Source organism: Lissotriton helveticus, chromosome 2_1, assembly GCF_964261635.1.
Source record: "Lissotriton helveticus chromosome 2_1, aLisHel1.1, whole genome shotgun sequence".
Classification (NCBI taxonomy): domain Eukaryota; kingdom Metazoa; phylum Chordata; class Amphibia; order Caudata; family Salamandridae; genus Lissotriton; species Lissotriton helveticus.
Window position 1 is genome coordinate 846,908,159 of NC_136059.1, and position 26,956 is coordinate 846,935,114.

The window sequence follows — 26,956 nt, forward strand, 5'->3', positions numbered from 1 at the left end:
AACAAAACCATAATAGAAAGTTGTATTTGTCAACATATTGCCCTGCAGCTTATAACTGTGAAACATGGGCAAAGCCTATTGGCTTTAGTCACTTTTCATTGTAATGTAAAATACCGCAAATTGAAAAAAGACAAGTGAAGAAATAATTTATTTTTCACTTTACTGTTTTAATTATGTGTTTGAGTTTCTTTAATTTTAGTTCCTGTAAATTATGGAGCATTCTAGAAGGCTTAGCTGCTTTTTTTTTTTTAAACACATTATTTTCTCTTCCTTACACATACTCTCACCTACAGCAATCCGGCAGGTGAGGAACTGAGGAACTGCATGCATATTCTAAAACAGAGCACAATAGAATAACATAAAAAACATATTGCATAAATTCACGTTTGAGATGAGCAGCCCGCAGAAGGAGTAGTTTCTGTCCTGTAACTCCAGTTCTGTAGTAGGGGTATCTCTGTTATAGTCATAATCTAGTGAATAGTCCCGCCCATGTGCGTGGACCCCGGAGCAATCAAAAATAATCTCTTAAGGTGTTGAAAAATGCAGAACTGCACAGACACTTAAGAGAGAATTAAAGACAGATAATGCAGCCTATATCCACAGGCTACTGTCCAGTACTTCAACTAGAAATTCCACCCAAAATCCACAAACAGCAAAGCCTGTCCAGATTTCCCTTGCTTTAACAGCAAAAACCCTCTGGAATGATAGAGAGAAAGACCTGGACAGACAAGCCCCATAGGCTGCCATTATGTGGCTCAAAACAGGATACTGTGCCTTTAAGAGAACCTTCCAGAACTTCACAGTATCCCAGAATGCACTGCAGGTCCCTTTTACTTTCAGTTCTTTTTGAAGGCGTAACACGCCAGACCTGTAGCATTCCTTACATGAATATCTCTCTCCACCGGGGAGGAGGGCGGGCGCTTATGACTATAACAGAGATACCCCTACTACAGAACTGGAGTTACAGGACAGAAAGTACCCCTTCTGTAGTAGGGGATCTCTGTGTATAGTCATAATCTAGTTAATAGAATGGCAAGCACATCCCCACACCAAAGCGGCGGTGGAGAAAAGAGAAATAACACCACTACTGTGCGAACAGATTTCGCAGCGAAGCCTGCCTAACCTGAGCGTCTGCCCTGGCATCAGTGTCCAGATAGTAATGCTTAGCAAAGGTATGGACCGACTTCCAAGTGGCCGCCTAGCAGATTTCTGCAATTGGAACATTACGGAGCAAAGCAGTCGTGGCAGCTTTGCCCCTGGTGGAATGAGCCTTAGGTTTACCCCCTAAGGTCGTACCAGCTTTTTGGTAACACAACTGTATACAGGACACAATCCACCTAGAAATGGACTGTTTAGAGGTAGCAAGACCTGTCCTGACTGAGCCATAATTGATAAACAATTGGTCTGACCTACGAATATCCTTGGTTTTATCCAGGTAAAATTTCAACACCCTCCTGACATCCAGGGAATGCAGGGACCTTTCCGCTGGAGAGGAAGGATTCTGAAAAAACGTAGGCAAAGTTATGGTCTGGTTAACATGAAAGTCAGATATAACTTTAGGAAGAAATTTAGGGTGAGTACGCATAACAACCTTAGCAGCATGAAATACAGTATAAGGTTCTTGGCAACACAACGCCTGAATTTCACTCACCCTGCGGGCCGATGTAATGGCCACGAGGAACGCCGCCTTCCAGGATAGGTGCTGAAACGAAGCCTTATGAATAGGTTCGAAAGGCTCCTTCATCAATCTGGACAGCACCACATTCAATTCCCATGAAGGCGAAGGAAGCCGGACAGGAGGGAACACTTTCTTCAAGCCTTCCAAAAAGTCTTTGATCACAGGGATCTGAAAGAAGGAAGTCTGTGAAGAGCATTTCCTGTAGGCAGTCAAAGCAGCCAGATGAACCTTAATGGAATGGACATTAAGGCCAGACTGCGCCAGATGTAGAAGATATGGAAGGATGACATCTTCCTTACACATCGTTGGGTCATAGTTCTTGGACTTGCACCAGATGCAAAACCTCTTCCACTTGTAAGCATAAGAAGTCCTAGTGGAAGGTCGCTTAGCCTCCTTCAGTATGTCCATGCAATCTTCTGGTAGATTCAGATGGCCATATTGCACTATCTCAGGAGCCATGCCGCCAAACTCAAAGACGAGAGGTTGGGGTGCAACATCTGCCCCCCGAACTTCGTGAGAAGGTCCGGCCTGCACGGCAGCCGTATGTGAGGAAGGAGCGACCGGTGAAGTAGGTCCGTGAACCACCACTGTCTGGGCCATTCCGGGGCATTCCGGATCATCCGTGCCCTGGACTGGGACAGTTTGATGAGCACCGCCGGAATCAGGGGAATGGGTGGAAAAGCGTACAGAAAGCTGTTCGACCAGTTGATCCATAGCGCATTCCCCAGCGTCCCTGTTTGGTAGTACCTGGAGGCGAAGTCTCGGCATTTGCTGTTTTCGGCGGTGGCGAACAGATCTATGTTTGGAGTCCCCCACCTTGCAAAGACTTCTCCTAGTACTTTGTCGTTTATGACCCATTCCTGGTTTTCCTGGATCAGTCTGCTCAGTGCGTCTGCTTGAACATTCTGCACCACTGGTAGATGGGTGGCCGTTATCGTCAGTCCTCTGGCCAGAAGCCAGTGCCAGATCGCCTATCCTCCTGCGACAGAGTGCGCGATCTCGACCCCCCCCTGCTTGTTGAGGTAATACATCGTGGTCGTATTGTCTGTCTGAACAAGCAACGAGTTGGTCCGGAAGGACGGAAGAAAGGCCTTCAGTGCCAAGTGAACAGCTTGGAGTTCCAGGAAATTGATGTGGTACGTGGACTCCATCTGGGACCACGTCCCTTGAATCTGTAGGTCTCCGGAGTGCACCCCCCAGCCGTGGAGAGACGCATCCGTCACAATAGTCTGCGTGGGAATGTCCTTGTGGAAGGGAACCCCTCTCAGGAGATTCTCTGCTGAGCACCACCACTTCAGAGACTGAAGAGCATGCAGAGACAGTCGTATCGTGTCGTCCCAAGATCCTTTCCTCTGATCCCACTGATCCTCCAAGCACTCCTGCAAAGGTCTCATGTGCAGCCGTGCATGTGGCGTGAGGAAGATACAAGAGGCCATCGACCCCAGTAGAGAAGACACCGTCCTCACTGTTGTAGATGGAGCGGTCATAAGAGCTTGAACCTTCCGAAGGAGTGATAACCGTCTCTCCTCCGAAGGAGACACGCTTGCTGACAGCGTATTGATGGAGGCTCCCAAGTACTGTATGCACTGGACCGGAGTCGGGACAGACTTGGACATGTTGATGTGCAACCCCAGCTTGTTCAAGAGAACGCACGTCTTCCGGAAGTGCGCTTGAGCTTCCGAGAAGGAGGAGGCCTTGATCAACCAATCGTCCAGGTACGGGTAGACAAACACCCTGTTCTTCCTTAGGTGTGCGGCTACCACTGCCATGCACTTCGAGAATGTCCTGGGCGCAGACTTCAATCCGAACGGCAGTACTGTGTACTGATAATGATTGGCGCCGACTTGGAATCGCAGGAACTTCCTGTGTTTGTGTGCAATGGGCACATGGAAGTATGCATCCTGAAGATCTATGGCACACAGCCAGTCTCCCTGTTGCAGCTGAGGATAAATCTGATGCAACGACAGCATGCGAAACTTATCTCTGCGAATCCACTTGTTTGCTTGTCGCAAATCCAGAATGGGCCTGAACTCGTTCTTGTCCTTCTTGCGGACCAGAAAGAACCAGGAGTACAGACCTCTTCTTCTTTGAGACAGAGGTACATCTTCTATCGCCTTCTTCCTCAACAGGATATCGGCCTCCGCCTAGAGCTGGCGCAGCTGAAACTGCAAGCTGACTGGAGGGATCGATGGAGGCGGGCCGGTGAACCGAAGACTGTATCCATTGCAAACAATATTCAGCACCCATTTGTCCTGAGTCATTTTTTTCCACTCTGCCAGAAAAAATTGGACGCTTCCCCCCACCGGAGCGGGTAACGGATGAAGGGGAAGTAACAGCTCAGGGTCGAGACCCGGACGCGCCCATGTTCGCTGTAGAGGACTGCTGACCTCCCCTACCCTTCTGGCGTTTCTGGAAGGGCCTCCGGAACTGCTGCTGTTGTTGCTGCTGCTGTCCCGAAGCCTGTCCTCGCCCTCGGCCCTGCGCCCCGAACCGTCTCTGGAACGGGCGGTAGGCTTTCTTTTCCTTGGGCTTCTCCAAGCCCACAGCCGTCAGAGTCTCTGCCTCCGCCTTCATGCGGGCCATCTCATCATCCGCATGTTTTCCGAACAGGGTCTCCCCCGAGAAGGGCAGATTAGCCACTCGCTGCTGGGCCTCCGGCTTGAGTGATGTGAGCCTGAGCCAAGCATGGCGTCGCTGGTTGATTCCATGACAGTAACCATGGGCCGCCAACAGGGAACCATCCGCAGCCGCGCTGATAACCTGGTTCGAAACCAGCATCCCTTCCTTCAGGATCTCTAGGAAATACTCCCTCTTGTCTCGTGGCAGGAGTTCCGTGAACTGCTGGAGAGATTCCCACAGGGAACGATCGTACCGTCCCAGCAGAGCCGTATCGCTAGCGGTCTTCATGGCCGTAGCTGCTGTCCCACAAGCCTTCCTGCCATTAGAATCGATCCATCGGCTCTCCTTATCCGGAGGCACGGTAGAAGACGGAGAGGTAGAATGTTGTTTTCTGGCTGCCGTCACTATAACGGAATCCGGAACCGGGTCAGACCTTAGAAAAGCCGGGTCGGAATCTGGAGCCCTATATTTCTTGAGCAGACGGGATGGAGCAGCTCTCGTTACTGCAGGCGTAAGGAACAGCTACTCCGCTGACTCTACCAAGCCTGGCATGAGCGGCAGCAGAGGGCGAGACAAATGTTTCTTGTGAAGTGTCTCAAAGATCACAGACATCGTAGGTGTGGGAGCCGTCACCGTGATATCTAATTTCGCTGCACCCCTCAGGAGAACATCCTGGAACGTGCTGATGTCATCCACGGGAGACACCCTAGTCCCCGGGGAGTCAGACAAGGTCGGGGAGTAGGACCTCGTCCTGGAAGAGCCCATGCGGGACCATGATCCGTTCCTCCTGTGGCGCCGTCTGGACCTCGTCGAGGATCTGTGACGGCTGCGCGACCTCCCTCTCTGTCCGGAGCGGGATCGCGACTTCCGTGGCTTTGGTCGTCCTGCCGGTTCCACCGGGACATGAGACTGTGGCTTGGGTGGTCCCCTCGGCCGAGGGGTCCCCTTCGGAGGAGTCGGGTACCTGGGCAGGGAAACCGACCTCAGAGGAAGCGGTGGAGGCTTGTCAACCGGCAGCTGAGGGTGAGGCTGAGGCTGAGGCTGAGGCCGAGGTGGTAGAGGTGGAAGAGGTGGAAGAGGCGGCGGGGTAGGGACCCGCGGAGGAAGCCCTCTCGGCAAAGGAGGAGGAGGCGTCACTGTCCCCGGCTTAGGAGGGGTATACACAAGGGAGTACACCGAGCCCGGTGACCCGACCTCCTTATCAGGCTGGGATGTGGGAGAGTCTCTCCCAGGCACTGGACGCCTGTCAGACTGACTCCTGGCGCCCAAACTCCTTCTGCGCCATTCCTGCGTCGAAGAACGGTGACCCGACGGCGAGCGTCGGCCCCTCGACGTCGAACTGCGCTTCCTCGACGGTGAACGCCTGTCCCTCGACGGCGATCTCCATCGCCTCGACGTCGATCGTCTTCACTTCGACGGCTTCCTGTGCCTCGACGGCGATCTCTTCCTCGACGGCGATCTCTTGTGCCTCAACGGCGATCTCTTGCGCCTCGACAGCGATCGTCTCCTCGACACCGAGGACCCCCTCGACGACGATCTTCTCCTTTTCGCCGACGGCGAACGGCGGTGGCGCCACGACGGCGAGCGCCGACGCCGGGCCACCCGTCGACGTCGAGTCCTCGAAGACGACGCCAACGAGGATGACGACGAAACTGTCACCGGTGAGGTCGACGGCGGTCTGTTCAGCTCCCTCGACGTCGAACGTCGACGCCGCTTCGACCCAGAGCCCTGGGGAGACGGGGAACAGACTGTAGTCATCCCTCTCGACGCCGTAGTCGGTGCAATCGACGCCGACGGAGAATGGGGACGCTTGCTGGACTTCCTGCCTCTGGGGAGCCCCCCAGAGCCCTCAGCATGGGCAGATGAAGCCCCTCCAGACCCACCTCGTGCTTGCAGTCTTCTCTCCTCCATGCCTTGGAGCCTGATCTTCTTTCGGTCTCTCAGGGTCCTGGTTGTAAATCCCTGGCAGATCTCACACTCATCAGGATTATGAGAGGAGGGAAGGCAGAGGATACACACTTCAGGGTCAGTCTTGGCCTTCTTCCTGGAACACTCCGGGCATTTGTCAAACAATGCAGGCATATTTGACAAAACGACTGCCCCAAAAGCACACCAAAGAAGAATTAACCAAAGTACTTTGAACAAAGTACCAAAAAACACTTGAAAAAGTGAGAAATCACAAAAATAAATCCCAAAAGTGAGAGCTCAATGCTCCAGGGTCCTGCTAGCAGGAGCCGGAAAAAAGAACTGAAAGTAAAAGGGACCTGTAGTGCATTCTGGGATACTGTGAAGTTCTGGAAGGTTCTCTTAAAGGCACAGTATCCTGTTTTGAGCCACATAATGGCAGCCTATGGGGCTTGTCTTCCAGGTCTTTCTCTCTATCATTCCAGAGGGTTTTTGCTGTTAAAGCAAGTGAAATCTGGACAGGCTTTGCTGTTTGTGGATTTTTGGTGGAATTTCTAGTTGAAGTACTGGACAGTGTAGCCTGTGGATATAGGCTGCATTATCTGTCTTTAATTCTCTCTTAAGTGTCTGTGCAGTTCTGCATTTTTCGACACCTTAAGAGATTATTTTTGATTGCTCCGGGGTCCACGCACATGGGTGGAACTATTCACTAGATTATGACTATACACAGAGATCCCCTACTGCAGAACACTGTGTTTATAGTATCCCAGAGAGTAGCTGGGTTTACGGCTGGGGTGTTATTGTCAGAGATCGTCCAACTACAGCCTTCTTAGTGTCCACCCTGACCACTGGGTTCTGGAGAAGGAAATCGCTCAACTGCCATGAGCTATTACAAAGTGGGTGTGGTGATAGTTCAATTGTAAAGTGAGGGAGGCATAGTCTGACATTGTAAGGCCAATACATTGACTTGTGTGTTTGGGCTGATGATTAAGTGGTCTAGAAGAGCATAGGTCCTATGACAATGGGAGTAACAGGTGTACATAACCATTCCCCTGTGCATTTTTCTCCACACATCCAGGAGGCCTACCTCATTCAGCTAAGCCTTGAAGCCCTGGCTAGCCGCCCGCCATTAATCACTGTTTCAAGCGATTTCTGTGGCTATCAATGATCAAATTGAGATCCCCTCCAATTATGATTTACCCCTCTGCATATTCTAGAATGTCTGCTATACATGATCTAATGAAGCTTTTCAAGTGTGTGTTTGGGATTTATAGGGAGGCTATTATGTATGTGGTGTTTATTACCACAATGAACCCCAACATTTTCCTGGTCCTCTAGGTCCACCAATTCGAAAATTCATCTAAAGAGTGTTCCATGTCACCCACTCTTGCCCCCAAATCAGTTACATTGTTCTGTATTTCTCCGCGGCATGCTTTCAGAACTGCTCAGATCATGCTGACCTCAGCTTTCTCTGAGAACAGTTCAGGAAATCCTGGGATATACCCATCTGGGTGGTGCTGTATTTATCCATATCCAGGGACTATCTATAAGAACGAGGGGACTGGTCGTCTTAAGTGCTCATATCCATCAGCAGGTCCTTAACGGAGGATTCCTTCCAGGGCCTACAGGAATCAATAGTAGTGCAGCACACATAGTTAGCTGCTATCAGTAATTTGCAAGACTTGTTGCTGAGGCACCTTCAAACAGATTGGCCAGAGACTGAGACCGGGACCCAAATCTCTCCCCACACTATCCTGTGTGTGCCACTGCCTATGACTGGGACTAAGGTGGCTAGAGGCCACAGTAGCTGCTAACATGCACCTCACTGGGGCCAATTCTACGTAGCGCACTGGTCCCACAGTGCTCAATCAGCCTATTTACTCTCCAGAGCTTCTCCTGCGCCACCCTTTGTCTATAGTCTTTTCATTGGCTATGGAGAGATGTCACATCACCCCCTAAAAACCTCTCTGTCCCTGTCTTATTGTAGGGGAGTTTTCTGTTGTCCTATCGGGCTGGGCATATCTGAAAGAACCTAGTCACCCGCACCTCTTGCCAGGTGTTTTGACTGTGTTTAGCCTGCAGCAGGTCCCTCTCAGGACAATCCGGAGACTCCCAGCAGGGCCCCTACTTCCTCTTGCTCTGCTGTAGCCACGGCAAATGTGGGCCCAGACGCTCCAAGCGGGACGTCCATGCAGAACTTCCCCTGACGCCTCACATATATTTCGTGGGTTTGCAAAATAGGTCAATACTCTTTATGGCCTTGTAGCTGCTGAGCTAGTATCCCAGGCAAGCTCCTCTAGGACTAAACAGCTGCTGTACCATGGAGAAGACAGTGCTCTCCTTATGAATGCCACCACTCCAATTAACTTGTGCACCGGCAGGGTACAGGGCCACAGGTATCAAAATTGTTACCCAAGCGGGAGTGGCCACCTGCATTCCTTCTCTGGACCAAACCTCACTGCTCCAGCCCCGATTCAACATTGCAGATGCAAGGATCCATAGACTCACTTCGCTAGAGCCACTCCCTGGACAGCTTCACTCCGTGTCGGGCTGCCTGGTGCTGTCAAGGGGTTACTGTGGCCCATACCCCCTGTATATTCTCTACAAGCTAGTGCAACAGGGAGTTGAGTGCATCTCCCTTCATGGAAAAATAGTAACCTCACTAATGTTTTATCTGTGAGAGTATACAGCCACACAATCGCAACAGGGAAGCCACCTAACATCCCTAAGAAGACAGGCCTCACTCTTGCAATCTATAAACAAAAAATACAACGATTTAAAAAATTAAGAGGGCCCATACTAAACATAAATGTGCTCTAATCACCCTTTCAAGAATGCACATATTTTATATTACCCTTGGTGGCATTAATATAAGAAACATTTTAAAACTTTTTAGTTTTAGTTTAGCAGGCATCTATGTGACTAGTGTTGAGCAAAACATGTTTTTTTATTCCATGGTATGACAAAGCACCAACAGAAGACAATAAGGCCCTTGAACCAAGAACTGACTTGGTCAGGCACTTTCAGGTAGTTTAAGTAGCTCTCACGAGGAAAATGACACCCAGTAAGAACCAAACCAACCACAACTAATTAGTACATGGGTAGTTGTTGTTATTTCTCAGGTTCACTTGTTATTTCTCAGGTTCACATGTGTAGCCACTTTAGGTAGTTTTTGTATACAACATTTCGCTCTGCAGGCACTTATTTTTTTAAGGTGTTTATTGCTTTTTTCGTGCTCTACAACCATAGTTTTACCCACTTCGAAGCAAGAGGAAATAATTAAATCTTTAGGCAGCGCCACAGAACAGATTTACACCAAAGCAGAAAAGTCTCCACAGCAACTATATAAAATGTGCAGCTTTCTGGGTCAAGAGTACGAAGCATACTTGCGGTCGCAAACAGGCCGATACGCAGAATCGTTGCCATTTGTGACCGCAAAAGGGCCTTTTTTTTTTATTTATGTTCAAGCCTCAAATTACGATTCGGTAACAAGTTACCAAAATGCAATTTGGGTTCGCAAACAAATACGGATTCTGTATTTGGAAGGGGCGTCATTAGGGCGTCTCTTCCAAATACCAAATTGCAGAAATATGCCATTCATGTTTTGCGACCGAATCCCGGTCGCAAATTAATATTTTACCATCTTCTCAAAGGAGCTGGTACGCCATTTGCACACAGGAAGGGGTCCCCAAGGGACCCCTTCCCCTTTAAATCTTTTTTTATTTTTTTTAAGCGTAGGCAGTGGCTGTATGGACCACTGCCTACTCTTAAATAATGAAACGTACACTTTTCATTTAATTTCTTTTTTTTAATTCACATCTGTTGGAGGTAAGAAAGGAGACCGAGAGGAAGTTTTCCAGGTACTGTTTTATTGACCATCCACTCTCCAACAACCTGACAGTTCCCCAACATTCTAAGGTGAGCTCTAGCGGGTGAAACCAAGGGAGATGGCAGGGGAGGGGTGGGCAGAATGTACCACTATGGGAAACAACTACAACACACCTCCCTTCCTATACAATGAGGGAAGATGACAAAGTACTTGACAATGACTGATTAACAGGTAAGCGACTAAGACAAATCATATGCCACTGACATATTTACCTCCTAGACGAATACAAGCATAACAACGGGTCACATTTCAGAACTAACAATTTTGTCACAGCTCCACCATTGCCCATTGTCAAGTTGGACTACATTGTTGAAAGCTTTAGCAATGCGGCAAGGAGGGTAGAATTTACTCTGGGTGTGCCCGTCCTTAGTATCCCTCCTGACTTGTACCACATCACCTATCTCCCAGTCAGGTCGTACCATTGTTTGTACACGTCCTGATGTTTAACCACCCTCCTGGTACTTTCTTCCTGGTCGGGGATAGCTACCCTGCCACCCTCCAGCCAACTAGGGTTGAGTTTGGTGCACGGTCCTCTCACAAGGAGTGAGATGAAAGGAGAGATTCCGGACACTAAGTTCGGAGAGGTGTGATATGCCCACAAACAATTCCTTAGGTGATGCTCTACATCGTGACCATTGGCCACAGCCAGTTGAATATGTTCTTTGATCATCCTGTTAGGTCTCTCAACGGTGCCATTGACTTTTGGGCAATACAGAGCCGTCAATTCATGTTTTATGTTCATGTTGTTTAGGAACTTTTTCATGGTCTGTGAGGTGAACTGTACCCCATTGTCCATGATAAGGGTTGTGGGTATGTCCGCCTTAGCAAAAACATCCTTGAGGTATTCCAACACAGTGTTTATACTGACACGATGCACAAATTTCTGGGAGATCCAATGTAAATGTAAATGTAAATGTACAGGAATTTATATAGCGCAAATCACCAAGCGGTTTCTAAGCGCTTGCTTAGGGAACCCGTCCTGGTATTCCCCTGTGAGATAACCCTGGCAAGGTATCCGCAAGGTGAAAGCCAGGCATCCCGCCGCGAGGGGCCGTTGTGGAGATTAAGCAAGCTATTGCCCAGAGTCGCAGAGTGTGAACCCGTGAATCAAGTAGGCACTGGAGCGAGAATTGTCGAGTCCATGGACATTTTAGGACTCAAGACCCCGCCGAGCCGGGAATTGAACCCTGGTCCTGGGCTGACCTCTGCTTCCAGGTCTGCCTCCTCTAACCAGTGAGCCACACTTCTCCTTTATCCAATGTGAGGTGTAGTCAATTAGGACAAGCATAAAACGCCTCTGGATGCCTAGGTTGTCCATGGGTCCTATGATGTCCATGGCAAGTTTGTTCCATGGATTGGTTGGTATCTTGACAGGAGAAAGGGGTGCTTTGTGCAAGGTTTTAGACTTGTCGCTCTTGGCGTAGCTTATGCAGTCTTTGACCTGTTGCTCGACCATGGTGTCCATCTTGGGTAACCAGAATGTCGCCCTTATTCTCGGTTTTGTGATGCTACGTCCTAAATGCCCTTCGTGCGCCAATTCTACTATTCTCTTCCGGAGTCCTGTAGGCGGTATCATTCTACATTGTCGGTACACTTTGTTCCCGATAATACTCAGCTCATTTCTGACTTTCCAAAACTCTCTCAGTTCCTCCTCTAATTCATTTCTTTTGTGTGGCCACCCCTTTACTATGGTGTCTCTGAGTCTGTGTAACTCCTTATCTTCTTCCATGGACTCATCCCACTCTCCTTCTGTGATGGCAGGGTCATCCACTATCATGATGGGGTTATCCAGTATCTCTTCTTGTACGTCAGTATGCACTGGGGACCTTGACAGGTAATCAGCAAACTTATTTTGCTCTCCGGTACATACTCCAGTTTGAATCTGAAGTTCTCAAGCCCCAATATCCATTTGCCTATTCGTGGTGTGCAGTTTTCCATTCCTTTCACCGTGAAGACGGAGGTGAGAGGTTTGTGGTCCGTCCTGATGGTGAAGTTCAAACCCCACAAAAAGAACTTAAAGTGCCTCACTGCCCAGAAACACGGCAGAGCTTCCTTCTCGATTACGGAATAATTGTGTTCCGCGCTCGTGAGGCATCTTGAAGCAAACGCTGCAATCTTTTCTTCCTTTCCTTCCCTTTGTATAAGTATAGCTCCTAGACCCTTGTTTGAAGCATCCGTAGTGAGGATAGTTTTCTTCTTGGTGTCGAATGTTCCTAGTGCAGGTGAAATCAGGATTTCCTACTTCAATTCGTCTGACACTTTTATGTTCATCCTTCCATACGAATTCGGTGTTCATCTTCAAAAGCTTATGTAACGGCTCACATTTCATTGCAAAGTTTTTGATGTACTTGGCCATATATTCCATGAGCCCCAGGAACGATTTGAGTTCCTCTTTATTCCTTGGGTAAGGGGCATCCTTCACTGCCTCCAACAAGTTGTTTTTTGCTCTGAACCCTTCCTCTGAGATAGAGTGTCCCAAATAGTCTACAGAAGTCCCTCTTATATTACACTTGTTCCTTTGTACCATCAGCCCAGCATCTGTGAGCTTTTGGAACACAACCTTGAGGGTATGATCATGTTCTTCCACACTGCGCCCGTAAACTAGGATGTTGTCTTGGAAGCACATAGATCTGTCCACTCCTCTGCATTATTTTCTGGAAGACCGCCGCAGCTGACGCTAATCCAAAAGGCATCCTCCTAAACATGAATGCATCTTGGGGGGTTATGAAGGCAGTGAGTGGCCTGGATTCGGGGTGAAGATCCACCTGGTGTTACAACATCGACAGATCGATTACACTGAAGTATTTTACCTGTTCCATGGTACTGAGCATCTCGTTAATGTTCGGTAGAGGGTGCCTCTCCACCCAAATGTTTTCATTAAGGCTGCGCAGGTCCACACAACCAAATACCTTCTCCATTGGCTTTGGCTGCAATGACCACCGGGGCCAACCATTCAAGGCAATCCACAGGTTGTATGACCCCCATATAACAATGTTTGCTCAGTTCTTTTTCCAAGGGTCCCCTCATTAGTTACGGTATTTGACGTCATTTGTGGACCACTGGTTTTGCATTAGATTTAAGTTTGATTTTATGTTGAAATTCGTGCAGACAGCCTAACTTATCTTTGAATATTGATCTTTATTTCGGCACTACATGGCCATAAAATGAATAGTTCAGGGAACTCTTCACAAATGGCGTCACTTCCGTGGATCTCATCTGTAAGTAGAACATGCTCTTCGCTATTAGGATCTAGAATGATGCCCAGGTCCCTTTGATGTTGCCATCCTAGCAGGTTGGAACCAGACTCTACGATGTATACTTTACCGAAGGCTTTCCTGTTTTTGAATTGTATATTCATTTCCTTCATCCCCATGAAAGGTATAGGTTCCCTGCTGTACCCTGTGGGAGAGATGTCAGGTTTCTGTAATGAGGTTATTACTTGTTCCCCGAGGTTTTCATAGTCTTCCTTGTTTAGTAGCGTGTACGGTGAACATGAATTGGCATACATAGTGACATTTTTGTTGTTCAATAACACTTCACATTTAGGATAAATGGCATTAATTAAACCCACATTACTCTTAATCTGCAGTACAAACTTTTTCTCACTAGGTATCACAACCCTTACTTCCTTGTTCTGTGTCCTACCACCTTCTATCTCAATGTCTCTTGTGTGTGGTTCCCCTTCCCTACACACCCTGGCAAAATGTCCCCTCCTATTGCATTTTTTACAGGTCATATTCCTCGCTGGACACTGAGGGTAATTAGCAAAGTGGTTATTACTCCCACATATGTAACACTTGAAATGACTCTCCTTGTTAATAGCCTTGCTCTTCATACTTTCCTTACCTATCACTTTGAAGACTTCGCCCTCTTCTTCTATCTCATTTACTTTAGCCACCACATCATTGTTAGGCTTCATTTCTTTTATACACTTGGCAGTGTGCTCAATTGATTTTGCAATCTCGACCGCTTCTCTCAAACAGGGGTTCTTAGCTAGTAATTTCTCTTGGATGCGAAAGTTGTTAGTCCAACGCACTAACTGATCCCTTATGAGTGAATCCGTGAGATTGCCAAAGGCGCACAACTGCGTGAGACCCCACAAGGCAGCAATATAATTCTGTACAGACTCTTGCTTCCCTTGCACTCTATTGAAAAACTTATGGCGTTCCAGTACGTTTATCTTGTCACCAAAATGTGTTTCTAGTTTTTCAACAGTGCACATAAACACATCAACATCCCCCCCAACCACTCCTGCTGCTAGTTCAGGCAATGTCTCATATTTTCCTTCCTTAAACACCTAGATTATGGAGAAGGATGTGTTGCTTCCACAAGGACGTGAACCGCTCTCCTCCAATAGCTATAATATACGATTCAAACAACTTCAACCATTCCTGCCAGCATATTTCAGGCTCTCCTATTTCATTTATGAAAGGGGGTGGCTGACTCATGCTCGCTGCTGCCATCATGGATGCAGGAGGAGGAAAACTGAAGGTTCCTGAGGGGGAATATGGAGAGGACTCTGGTCACTACTGAAAGTTGGAAATGGTTCCCTAAGAGGAGGGCTGAGGTGAACCCTGGAACCCCACACACCAAATAGCACACTGCAGGTAAGCGGGGAAGGAAAACACATGTGAACTCAAATGAGGGAAGACCCTAGAGTGGAGGAGCGCTACAAATTAAATGCTGCGGGAACCCAGTAAGACCCCCCTTAGCAGGACCCCACAGCACTATTCGGATGAAAGGATCACACAAATACAAAAGTACCTTAATGCTCCCCAGTCAGCTATTGTGAAAGGTGGGGAAAATTCACTCACACCCAAAAATGGCAATGTCCTAGGAGGCTTACTGTCAAAGTCCCTGCTCCTAATGCGAGGACTTCCCTGGGATACTAGGAAACGCTGGAGTTCGTAGTCGGTGGTCCGTGTAGCAACAAGCAGTACTAAAAATGAACAACGCTGTGAAAATCGCAACTGCACTCCGTCAGGTGTTTGAATGCGGGGAATTTGAAACTGACGACACGAACGCTGACAGGATCCGGTGAGGCGAACTCCCACACATGCATCAAGGAAGAGGCTTGAAGGGAGAATGTTCCACACACTCGTTTACACTGAGGAAACTCTGCACACCACAGGGGCCTCACGGAGTTCAAAATTAGCCGCTGATTTCCCAATCGGAACTGTGAACACCAGCAGGCACCGCTACGGGAAGTCCCACCACAGCAGTACTGTCGCTTGTCAGCCTTCTGTAGCGGCGAAAGTGTGGGGAGGATTTGACAGCGGCGCACCACTCGCTGACAATATGGACACTCCACAACACCACAGGAACCCTGCAGGGACAGGATAACAGCCGCCGGTTTCTCCGATAGGAGTGGTGCCCCCACACTAACCTCGCAGGCAGCTCTGAACAATTTCTTGACAAGCGGAGGAGGACCGCTGACCCACAGAGTTCAGATGGAACTGGAAGCAAAAGATGATGCCGCCCAGCATAAAATACCCCAACTGACAGTCTCTGTCATTACCGTACATCCCACATAATCGTACTTGCGAGTCAGATGTTGCCAGGACGCTCGGGTGCCCACTCACTAAACTGTACAGTTCCTCATACGGACTCTCTGCAGATTTCTCAGAGGGTACCTCACTGGCAATGTACAGCGGATGGAATGGAGAGGGTACACAGAGGGGAGATGGTCAAAACTGTCCCCTACGCAGTAGCCGTCGCCAGTGTTGGAGGTAAGAAAGAAGACCGAGAGGAAGTTTTCCAGGTACTGTTTTATTGACCATCCACTCTCCAACAACCTGACAGTTTCCCAACATTCTACGGTGAGCTCTAGCGGGTGAAACCAAGGGAGATGGCAGGCGAGGGGTGGACAGAATGTACCACTATGGGAAACAACTACAACAACATTCAATTAAGGTTCATAAAAACAAACTGCAATTCAAGACATGGAGGTCTGCTGCTTTCAGCAGGCCTCAATTCCTGAGATGGCTGTCATTCATAAGTTGTGACCTAAATAAATGAATAAGATAGATGGATATAAGACCCACTAAAAACGCTAATTTAAAAATAAAAATATCATACATTAAGAACAGAGATTCTGAAAAAATGCTATTTGAAAATCACTACCTAAAGGTTCGTACATCTGACCCTCTGAGTCTTCTCTGACGTAAGACTTCTGGATGTGACAGATCTGCAGAGTGGTTAACTTAGTTACCTTAGAACTCTCTGATATTGGCCAAATCATACGGATCTTTGTCAACCTGAGACTCATAGTGTCTGAGGTCAATATCTCAGGGTCTCCCAAGTTACCTAGCAATACATGGCCTCTTTACCATAGTGCAGTTGGAGACTATCAAATTCATTACATATAGGGATGTGTGAAATCTGTAAATTTTCTTTTACATAATTACACTAGATTTCAGGGAAATTTGTCGTAATTATGTGAAATTATGCAAAATTAGGGGCAATTACACCAAATACAACTCTGGCACAATGTCACATTTTGCAGTAAAAATAAAATAGCATGAAAAACACAAGTTTGCACTACAAGTTTGATACAGATGCTGTTTAATTACGCAATATGGCATAATTTCGCGAACTTTGAGTAACAAGCATGACATGCCATGCCATGCCATGCATGCCTGAAATTACACTGGCGTAACTCAGATTTCGCCCGAGCCTAAATGTAATAAAGGTGTCTGGTAGAGCTTTCCACTCTGCAGTATCCTAGACACTCTGCCTTTTTTTTAAGAGCACATAGTACTAAAGGGGGCAACTTCAGATCACTTGAGTATACACTTAAGAACTCGGACTGTGGAGTTTAAACAGTGTAAATAAAGGTAAAGTCATGAACTAGGCAGATAATATGAAACAACAGTATCAGACAAGCATTGCAATATGTACCAACATCCAGGACTAAAAATTACCATTATAGTCAAGTGCCCTACATGAAGTCAAAGAAGGATTGCATAGAACACAATTGCAGGTAAGAGAAAGGTCTTATGGCTGTTGCTTTATCCACGCTACTTTTATAATTTATACTACAGCTGTTTGGAAGGATGGAAGCAAGAGAGTTTGGGCTGGGGTAGGTCTTAATGGCAGTGAGCAGTCACGAGTAATGCAATGAAATGGGCACTTTAACTTTATGAGCAGCAGGAGGGGCAGAGCTCTGTGACAAAACATATTTATTTTTTGCATACAGTCTAACTTTTACTCTATCTTGTTCATGATTTTCAACCTCTACGGTATTTTTCCGAGACCATGCGAACTAAATGAATGTGGGATCCCAGGAACAGCATAATGTTGAACACTCAAGCACCATTAAAGTTTGGCTCGAGTCTCAGATGTAACTGGAGCCAACGGTCAAACACGCTATCCCTGATTTAGTATTTTAACAGTAGTATGCAGCACTCAGGATAAATTATGAAGTTGGGATCCCATCCATCCAAAATGCAGAGCACATCAAAGATTTTTTGGGTGACAGGCTGTGCCGCAGCCAAATTGGTGGTTGAAAGGGAGCTCCTTTTGTTAACGTATATTTTGAATTGTGTGAAGACGCATTTCTGAACGGCTGCAGGTTGAGCGGTCACTCCAGTGCAAGAGCTAGCCCACTTTCTTTTCTCTAGTTCCTTCCTCACTGGCAATCCCAAAGTATCTGTAAAATCATTAAAGTAATACTATTTTGACCGTTCTTGTGACATTATTGTGAACAGACAAACCAGTTATTCAATATTATGGCACAAAGCTGCTGGGGGATGTCATTGACTGTTCAGGCAAGCAATTGTAGCTACATTTAACGTTGGCACTAATGCCATTCTCAGAATTGCTAATCTGCTGTCCACACTTTGCCATGCAAACTGAATGAATGAGTAAACCTTTTGTGTGTGCAGACTGTGAATTCTTGTGTTGGGTGTAATCACAATTTGCAGCATAGACGCTTTACAGAATTACATAAATCGGCAACAGTCTGCTTTTTAGTTCAACATCTGCAAAAATCTTCTTATAGGTTGTGCCACCTAGAACGTGAGGGTAGAGATTCTTACTTTACAATATAAATGTCAAAAGGTCATGGCCAACTGTCATGCACGCAACAAGTAACCATTACAGTCTTCTAACATGGCTTGCTTGGTGGTATCAAGAGGCACTGATTCTGTGCAGGATTTGGAAAAGGTAGAACTCTCATTAGGACACTTTACCGAATATTAGTACACAGAACACTGCTTAGAATAGCTGGTTTCAACGTAAGTTTTGAATGAAACTGATAAATAGCAAGTACGTTTTCTCTGTGGATCCAGCTATTCTTAGCAGTGTTCTGCCTTTCACTCCTTTCCTTTACAAAGAAGCCTTGACCCTTTCAATCCCAAAACTAGCATTCTATGTATGTGTCCTAATATTAGGTAAAATGTCCAATTAAGATAAAAGTGAAAAAATAATAGCTGCAGCATCGTCTTTTCCTTGTGACAAAAATAAATGTGGACACGTACAGATAAAACGGCCAAAAAATAAATATGGATAAATACGGACGGAAATGGCAACATAAAAAAAATGCCATAAAACCGGGAGCCCTAGTTGAAATCCATTTAAATCCATTTAGTGAGATATAAAATATAAAGTGTGTCTTTACACTTTGAAGATCTCTTTTAATACAATATCTCAAGCTAGTGCTGTAAACAAGAGTTAGACTTGCTCCACAAATGTTGGAACATTTTGGTGAAAAAGTAACAATAGCAGTTGGCATAAAAATATTTTGCCCCTAAAAAATATATGGGCACCAAATAACCAGCATGACTTTTGTTATGAAACTTACAGTAAAATCAAAAGGGAACAAAATTGAGACTGAAATAATAAGCATATGTAAAATGAAGTACATATTCTCCACCTTAAGCAAGGTTTGTCCACACATACAATATTTTATTTAATCTATAAAATGTAAGATACGTTGTAACACAAAAACAGATTAACATCCTGTTGGAAAACGAGGCAGCATCTGTGAGGCCTGCACAAATAACAGGACACATTTGTCCTTCACTGGGAACCAAACACCCTAGGGCAGCGCCTGACTCTCAGAGGGTAGCGTTGCAGAGCAGTCTGAGGCTTACTCAAGGGAGGTGGTGTGGGCTAGTAATCGCCATTTGCAGGTGTACAAGAATAACACTCAATAATGGATTGTCCAGTCTGTACTTTGCTTTATAAAAGTAAGAGTACATTTATTAAACACACACACCACTCAATACTATACACCAATTTACAAATATACATAAGCTGTTGGAATTACTTTGTGACATTGCATAACATCTCCCCCCTCCCGCAGGGGGGGTGGGGTCTAGTACCACCACTCCCATGTATGCACATCATCTTGCCCCCAATGCGGTGAATTGGTCTTAACCTGGAGCGAGGGCCCTCTGCACTGGCACCATCCCAGTGGCGACCCCCCCATTACCTCAACAAGCATTAAACAGGCTACACCTGCCTTGGGGATACATGACCCTGACTGAGCATCTCCTACTGACCATACAGTATTCACCTCTTCATCTTAAGGGCTAACAGTCTGGGGTCTTCACCTAAGCGCAGCAGCAAGAATACATGTTTACGCACACTTTAGAATGACAGTACTCAGCACCTTTGGATATCATTAGAATGCATTGCAATTACAGCCCCTAAAGACACCACAGATAAAATCACAGGTTTGAGTATCTACAGCCAGACACCCTAGCAGGATTGTCTAGCCCCTTGAATCCATTTTTCTTATGGCATCACCTTGCACCAGCACTTCACATTAACCAGGTGAAATTCAGTCCCTCTACAAGAAATAACCATTAATAACCGCAGTTCAGTGCAATTACACCTCTTCACCTCCAGGGGATGCCCTTCTAGACATCCCCACCTCAGCCCTTCACTCCTTGATGCAATTATCCACAACACCCTCAGCTGAAGAACAAATGTTCCAGCCCAGAGGGGGTTAACTGCCAGACGAGTCCTGGAGGGGTTGCTTCCTTGAAATCCCCAAGACACTTGGGGTGGGACTTTGCTCGTGCTGGGGGGAGAATGCGCTTCTCCTGCAGCTCCCCCAGCCCCTTTGCACCTGTATAGTGGTGACCCCCTTCTTCTGGGGCCACCACGAGCCAAGAAAACGCTGTATTGCCCTTGCAGGCCGGTCCGGGCCTGCAAGGCATTATGGGCTGGGCTGCATAATAGATGAGCGGCTCTCCCGCTGCGCCGGGGAGAGCCGCGCTGGCGCTTCGCCGCTTCCTGGGCCCTAGGTGGGGGGTCCGGTCCCACCCGGACCCCCAGGTAAGTCCTTCGGCTCGGGGAGCCCACCCCCGGCCGATCTGCCAATTTTCTGGGGCCCGGTCCCACCCGGGCCCCTGACACCTCCATCGCATCTTCTTGGGGGCCCCGGCCCCACCCGGGACCCCCGCGGCCTTCCATGCTGGAAGGCAGTCCAGGGAGCCCACCCCTGGCTGCCCCCGCCAGCTCCCCGCTCGGCCCGCACCCTTGTGTGCGACCGCGGGAGCCGGCCCTTCAGTTCTCGTCTGCCCGCGCCGGCAGGCAGACACGGAGACCAGCGCGGCTCCCGCTGGCCTCGGGGGAGTGCAGCGGCACTCCCCCCACCTTTCTCCTGACTTCGGGGCCCGGTGATGGGGTCCCGGGCCCCCGGACTCGTTCGGGGGGGCGCGACGGCGCTCCCCCTCACTCAGGCACTTCGGGGCCCGGGGATGGGGGATGGGGTCCCGGGGCCCTCCTCCTATCTTCTTTGCGGGGGGGGGGCGCGACGGCGCCTCCCGCCCCCGCCTCCTCACACGGGGCCCGGAGTTGGGCTCCCGGCCCCTCCACTCCCGCACCGCTTCAGGGGGAGCGCAACGGCGCTCCCCAGCGCAGGTTTCGGCGGGGCGCCAGAGTGGGCTCTTGGCACCCCGCGGGGGCATCTTCACGGGGTGAGCGACGGCGCACCCCGGCTTTACTTCTTTGGGGGGGCAGCCCCCGGGACCTGACCCACCCCGGGGGCATCTCTGAGACCGGCGGCGGAGCCCCACACGCTTCGTCGTCGGTCTTCTTGGGGGTCAAAGGTCGCTCACCTTCCGGGGGCCATATCTCAGCCCCTGGGGGTCCGATCTGCCCCATTTTTGCGTCTTCTCGCTCCTGGTGGCGCCCCCCTGCCACTGGGAGCACTCTCCTTCGTCCTCTGGGTCTCCAAGAGGGTGCATTCTGCAGGGAGTGGTTTTCACGTGCTCCCTGCGCCTCTCTTCTCCCTGCGCAGAGGCCGCCTCTTCTGCGCCACGATCCTGGGCTCTTCTTCTGGCGCTTTTAGGGGCCTGGGGGGCAGTCAGGGGTTTCCTCCTTCCAACTGCCCATTGCACCAGGCTCCAGCACCTTTCGCCTCCGCAGACCACACCCCAGAGAGAGCTTCTCTTCTTGTGCAAGTACTTTTTAAAAGTTGGGTAGGGGGCTGGCAGGAAGTCTCTGGGTGTCCTATCACACAGCGACACATCACTTCCCTGCCCCCTCCCTCCTCCTTGTCCAGCCTCTGGGTTGTTCAAAATGGAGTCGTCCAGTGTCTCTGGCCACATGGCCTCTGAAACCCAACTCCTTCCCCCTTCACTGCCTTCTCTCCTGGGTGCAAACTGGTGCCTGGCACCCAGCGACAGCAGTTGATGGATTGGCTTTAACTCCACCTATCTTTTCTCCTTGGAGGGAAGATCTTGCTCTGGGACGAAAGGTCATTAATCTAACCTGCCATGCCCAGACCCCAGCCAGGGACTCAGAGAAATATGACATTTCTGGACGACCCAAAAGCAGTACAAATATGACTTTGGACGTTGCAGAATACTCATTTTCACATCTGCTACACTGGACATTTGTGCATGTCTGGAATCTGTAGGCTTTGTGGAAGTAATTTTAGCCATGGGTCCCACATCCCCATAGGGAAATAATGAAGTAAAAACACAGTAAAACGCACTGACTTTCCCTGGCATGTTCCTTCCCAGGTTATAAAGCCTATTCCATGTCACCGCCCAATTCTGCATAGGATGGCCACGCCATTCACTCTGTAGCTGCTCCGGGACTGCGCACGCTAGGAATCTCCCCTGCGCAGCCCCTACACGTGTGCACATGCATGTACACCTGTGTCTGCATGTAACCAGCACGGTGTCCCATACTCCAGCTGCTGCGCAGCGGCCTGGTCAAGCCAGGGGGACACCAGTAAAATCTCCATGCAGTCTGCTTCATTATGAGTTCACTGTGGGTGAGTCCCAGATTATGAGGCTCCCCCACAGTAAAAGCTCACCAATTAGGTGCTCAAAAAGCGAAAAATCCGGGCGGCCCATAGTGTCAGAACCACCTTCTAACACATCCAATATATTATTGCAAAGCCATCAAGTCTGTACACACTTTTTGTATTTTATTTAAAGTTTTCTTTATTGCGGTTTCAAGGTACACTCCCCATGTTTAAACAGTTATATCTCATAGACAACTCTTAACAATAAGCGTTACAATCCTCATTCAGCAGCCATGTATCCAATGTGGGTTGCCTCTGAAGGGTTTACCGAACCGACAATTAGTATGATCATTTTCATTATCAATCATATAAACTTGTAACTGAACCCCCCCAAACTTCCCCCCCACGTGCCCACCCATCTAGAGGTCAGTCTAACAGCAGCTCAATCAGGGTAATCCTCTTGTCTTTCCCATTGTCCGGGGATTCAGTTCCCACTTGACTATCACCACTCGACAATGTCTGTGTGGAATTGGGTGTGCTCCTCCCTATCTCCTGGACCATTAGCCCCCACGCCTGCAATACTACCGGGAGTTTGGCATCTCTCCTAGTCCATTCCTTCAGGTCCGCTTTCCAGTTCGCTATCAGCGGTCCTTGTTGCGCCAGCCAGTGGATCGCTATTCTCCGCCTAGCTGTCACAAGCCCCAATATCAGGAACTTCCTGCTGGTTTTACCTTTAGGGTCTTGGGGAATCAAACCTAGGAGACAAGTACACACTTCTCGGGCAATCCTCCATCCCGTTATTCTGTTCAGGAAGTCTGTACACACTTATGTAAAGATCCTAAATCATCAAGGAAACTGCAAATGTGTCCAATATAAGAGAAGTAGGTTATCAAATATTTGTATACTTCAGTGTTTCCTATTTACATCGGACTGTTTGCAGACTACTTTCTGGTGGTTGTGGGTTTTAACTATGACAGGAGCTTATGAAGTAGCTGGTATTTCTTGCCTTCTGCCATACTTACAAATGTTCGCAGCCAGTGTTATGTCCATCCTAATGAAGTTGTCAGCATCACCTTGCCTAGTGAACACATTTGTTTGCCAGTGTTTCCCGTTTCACTCTCACTGTCGGAGTCTGGGTATCCAAGATCTGCTTCCACTGTGAGTGTATTCTCACCCAAAGAGTTAACACACTTCGGACCTCAGTATATTCTCAACCTCTGCATGTTTTACGATACACTTCCTGTGATTTTCATGCCACAACATATTCCTGGCACCAAGCTGCAGCATGTGATCGATAACCAACAACAGCGTCAGCCGCAACCACCAAAGCAACAAGCTGCAATGAAACACTGACAACCAACCAACCTACACCTAGATCCAGCATAAACCCAGCCCCTGAGGATGTGGAATCTTTGTCCAAATTAAGTCACTACCTAATCCCAATGGATATGCCTTCCCAGTTGCAGAATCATAATGCCCTGTCAAACTTACTATTATGTCTGTGAATTAGTGATGCTCTACTGTTTGTGCAGTGCTCGCCCCGTGAACAAATCCCACTGTCCCAGTGTACTTATCCCACTGCCCCACTATAAATCCTGTACACATCCTGCTTTCCCAATGTATTTGTCCTCCCATCCCCCCGTCCAGGAATACTTTCCTCTGCATGCATGTGCCCTGGTGTTTCAGCAAATCTCGTGGAACAGGGTGCACTTTTGCAAAGTCATGAAAATAGGCTAAATGCACACTTTTAACAAGAAATGCAGTTTTACACACTTGAAGTACCTAGAAATAAAATGAGCACTGATGTGCAACTCAACCTGTGCTGATGAAGTGCTTTCCTATCTAGTTCCCAAGCCAGTTCTGTAGCAAATTCTGGTTGTTCCGCATGGCCGACTGGATCTGTAGCAAGCTGCTCACCATCAAACCTGGCCTCTACCACCAGCATGTGCCTGGGTCGCTTTGGAAAATGGCGACCTGAAAAACAATACATACAAATTTAAAGTGGTGAAATAGATTCAAGATACTGTTGGACAACTCCCCAAGTTTAACCCATAAATATGATTAAGTGTGCCTTTTGAAAAGAAACTTAAACATGTGTGTGTGTAATAAAGCAGGTCCTGGATTGAAGAAGCTTGGTGCATATTTCTTTTTTTTAAATATTTTTTATTGACAACACAAGACAGAAGAAAAGAGGAATACAATTTGACAAAACGAACCCTGCTAGGGAGGGGGAAAACAAAATAAAATAGCAGAATGAAAATTAAAGCGGTTACATTACAATAAAAAAATTTAACAAAGTCATATCATTAAGAGAAACGAAACGTTGCAGGTAACTTTCACAAAATATGTACAAGATTAAAACAAGTATTTAAGTAATGAAGGTGCCCCAAATTCTATCACATTTCAATATTGAACGAGTACCCCTTAATTTAGCCAGAGCGTGCTCCATGGAATAGATTTCATTGACCAATGACCACCATTCCATAATGTGTGGGGGTTTCGGGGAGATCCAGACACGAGCAACGGCTAATTTGGCACATGACAACAAAATAGTTACTAAGGCCTTCTGCGGGATAGTGATGGTATGTATATCTAGTAATACTATAGATACCGTAAGAGGGGGCGAACGGACCAATTTTAATTTCATGATCTTGTCCAGAGCTGACCAAAACTCGGACAGAGCTGGACAAGAAAACAGCATATGTTCCAAATCTGCCGCGGCAAGATCACATTTGGGGCATTTAGTTCGATCACTGAATAGAATATTCGTGGACCATTTAGATATCCTTTCAGGTGTATGATATAACATACAAGTGGTTTTAAATTGCTGAAGTCTTAAGCTTGAAGATTGGACCAAATTGTTGATATTACAAAAGGAGGAAGCAATCTTATTAGGAGTTATATTAAGCCCCAACTTAGTGCTCCATTTCTCAGCTAATTTCGAGCAATCGCTGATTTTATAAGCATTGAGACACTTATAACCGACACCGATTAAAGATTTGTTCTTGAGTGAGTAAAAACAGTCCCAGATGTCGGAATCTGAGATTTCGCGAACTTTCATCTTACGTATAAGAAAATCATAGGGTGCTGCTTGTGGTTTGCCTTGTGGAGGGAGAGCTGGTGTTGCTGTTGGGGACCTTCGGATAGGGAGCCGCTCGCACAGTGGAGCGTGAGGAAGGAGTCTGCCCCAAACCGAGAGACTGACCCCAAGATCACCCGCGGGACTGCGAGGACCAGCGTGCACAGTGGCGCTGATTAGCCGCAGCTGGTCCTCTTCCCGCCCCCACCTCCTTTCTGGTTAAAATCTGCTTTGGAGAGTGTCTACCTGGTGCTGCTTGTCGTTTGCCTTGTGGAGGCAGAGCTGGTGTTGCTGTTGGGGACCTTCGGATATTGCGGACCTTCCTTGGGAGTAAATACCAACTTCTTGCGGCCCCCGTGAGGAAGGAGTCTGCCCCAAACCGAGAGACTGACCCTAAGATCCAACCGCGGGACTGCGAGGACCAGCGTGCACAGCGGCGCCTATTAGCCGCAGCTGGTCCTCTTCCCGCCCCCACCTTCTATTATTTAACTATCAACTTCTACGCGCACGCGGAACGCGCGCGGGCGGGCGCCGGGCTAAGCCCGGGCAAAGGGCGGGCCGTCTGTGGCCGTCAAAGGACGTTTAAGGCCGGCCCGGGCCATCCCTCTAACCTGCCCTCCTTCCGGTTGGTGGTGTGTAAACTTTGTTCTGAACGATTTGTGGTTCTTCTAATTTGTCAGTACTAATTTTGTTCAGAGTTACTCCCAACATGCCTTTACGTTCGGGTAAAGAGAGAACTGTGCAAGTGTCGACACCTAGTGGCATGGTTTCTGGGACCCTTGATGCTTTTTTCAAACGGGCTACAGGCATCTTGGAGAAGGAAATAGCCTTCGCTGAGAAGCGTTTATCCCTGGACCTTATTTCTGAAAAACGATCGTCCCTAGGACATATGGGCTCAGTGGTATCCCCCGCTATCCAAGCCCCCATAATGAGTCAGGAGTTACATCAAGACTCTATGCTGGCAGAATTAAGTCAGGAGGTCGACTGTTCAATAATAATTACTACCGATGGTGGCACGCCTTACAGCACCATCAATCTTAGTGGTGGCGAAAGTTTGATTCCTTCAAGTCCCGAACCAAATAATCCAAATAAGGGTGGAACTCGAGATTCCAAGTGTGGGAAAAGGAAAAGGAGGGATGGTGCCGGTAAAGGAGGCACTTCTAAGATTCCCAAACTAAATCTTACATCGCAGCCCCCACAGGTTCTAATTAGTCCCCCGCCTCCCAAATTGGTATCTTCTGATACTGCTGGTCAATGCCTAACCTGTAAATGTAAGGAGGATGATATTTTGGGTAAGATGGAATTCCTAATTAAATCCCTCATGTTACCTCTAATGGAACGTGCTAGGCTAACGAACCCAAAAAATTGATAACTTGGAGAATTTAGTTACTGCCAACACCAGCACTCTTAATAATTTAGTAAACACACCGAATAACCGCAAAGCTACTACCATCGCTGCTAAAGCAGTGGGGTCTGGTGTGATTACTAATAATTCGGTTCCCCAAATTAGTGCCAAGCCAATGAACAAACAGCAAGGTCGAATACAGTTGGAGAAAGGCCCCGCGAGTAATAACA

General features: G+C 47.9%; 1 protein-coding gene across 1 annotated transcript in view; it reads right to left on the minus strand.

Annotated features, from left to right (window-relative positions):
* The window catches only part of CEP120 (centrosomal protein 120), a 337,501-nt gene that overhangs the window by 277,762 nt on the left and 32,783 nt on the right, over window positions 1-26,956 (minus strand). The window contains exon 2 of the mRNA XM_078675575.1: window positions 24,120-24,276. Coding sequence (XP_078531701.1) covers window positions 24,120-24,276 — 157 coding nt within the window. The remainder of the gene's footprint in view (window positions 1-24,119; window positions 24,277-26,956) is intronic.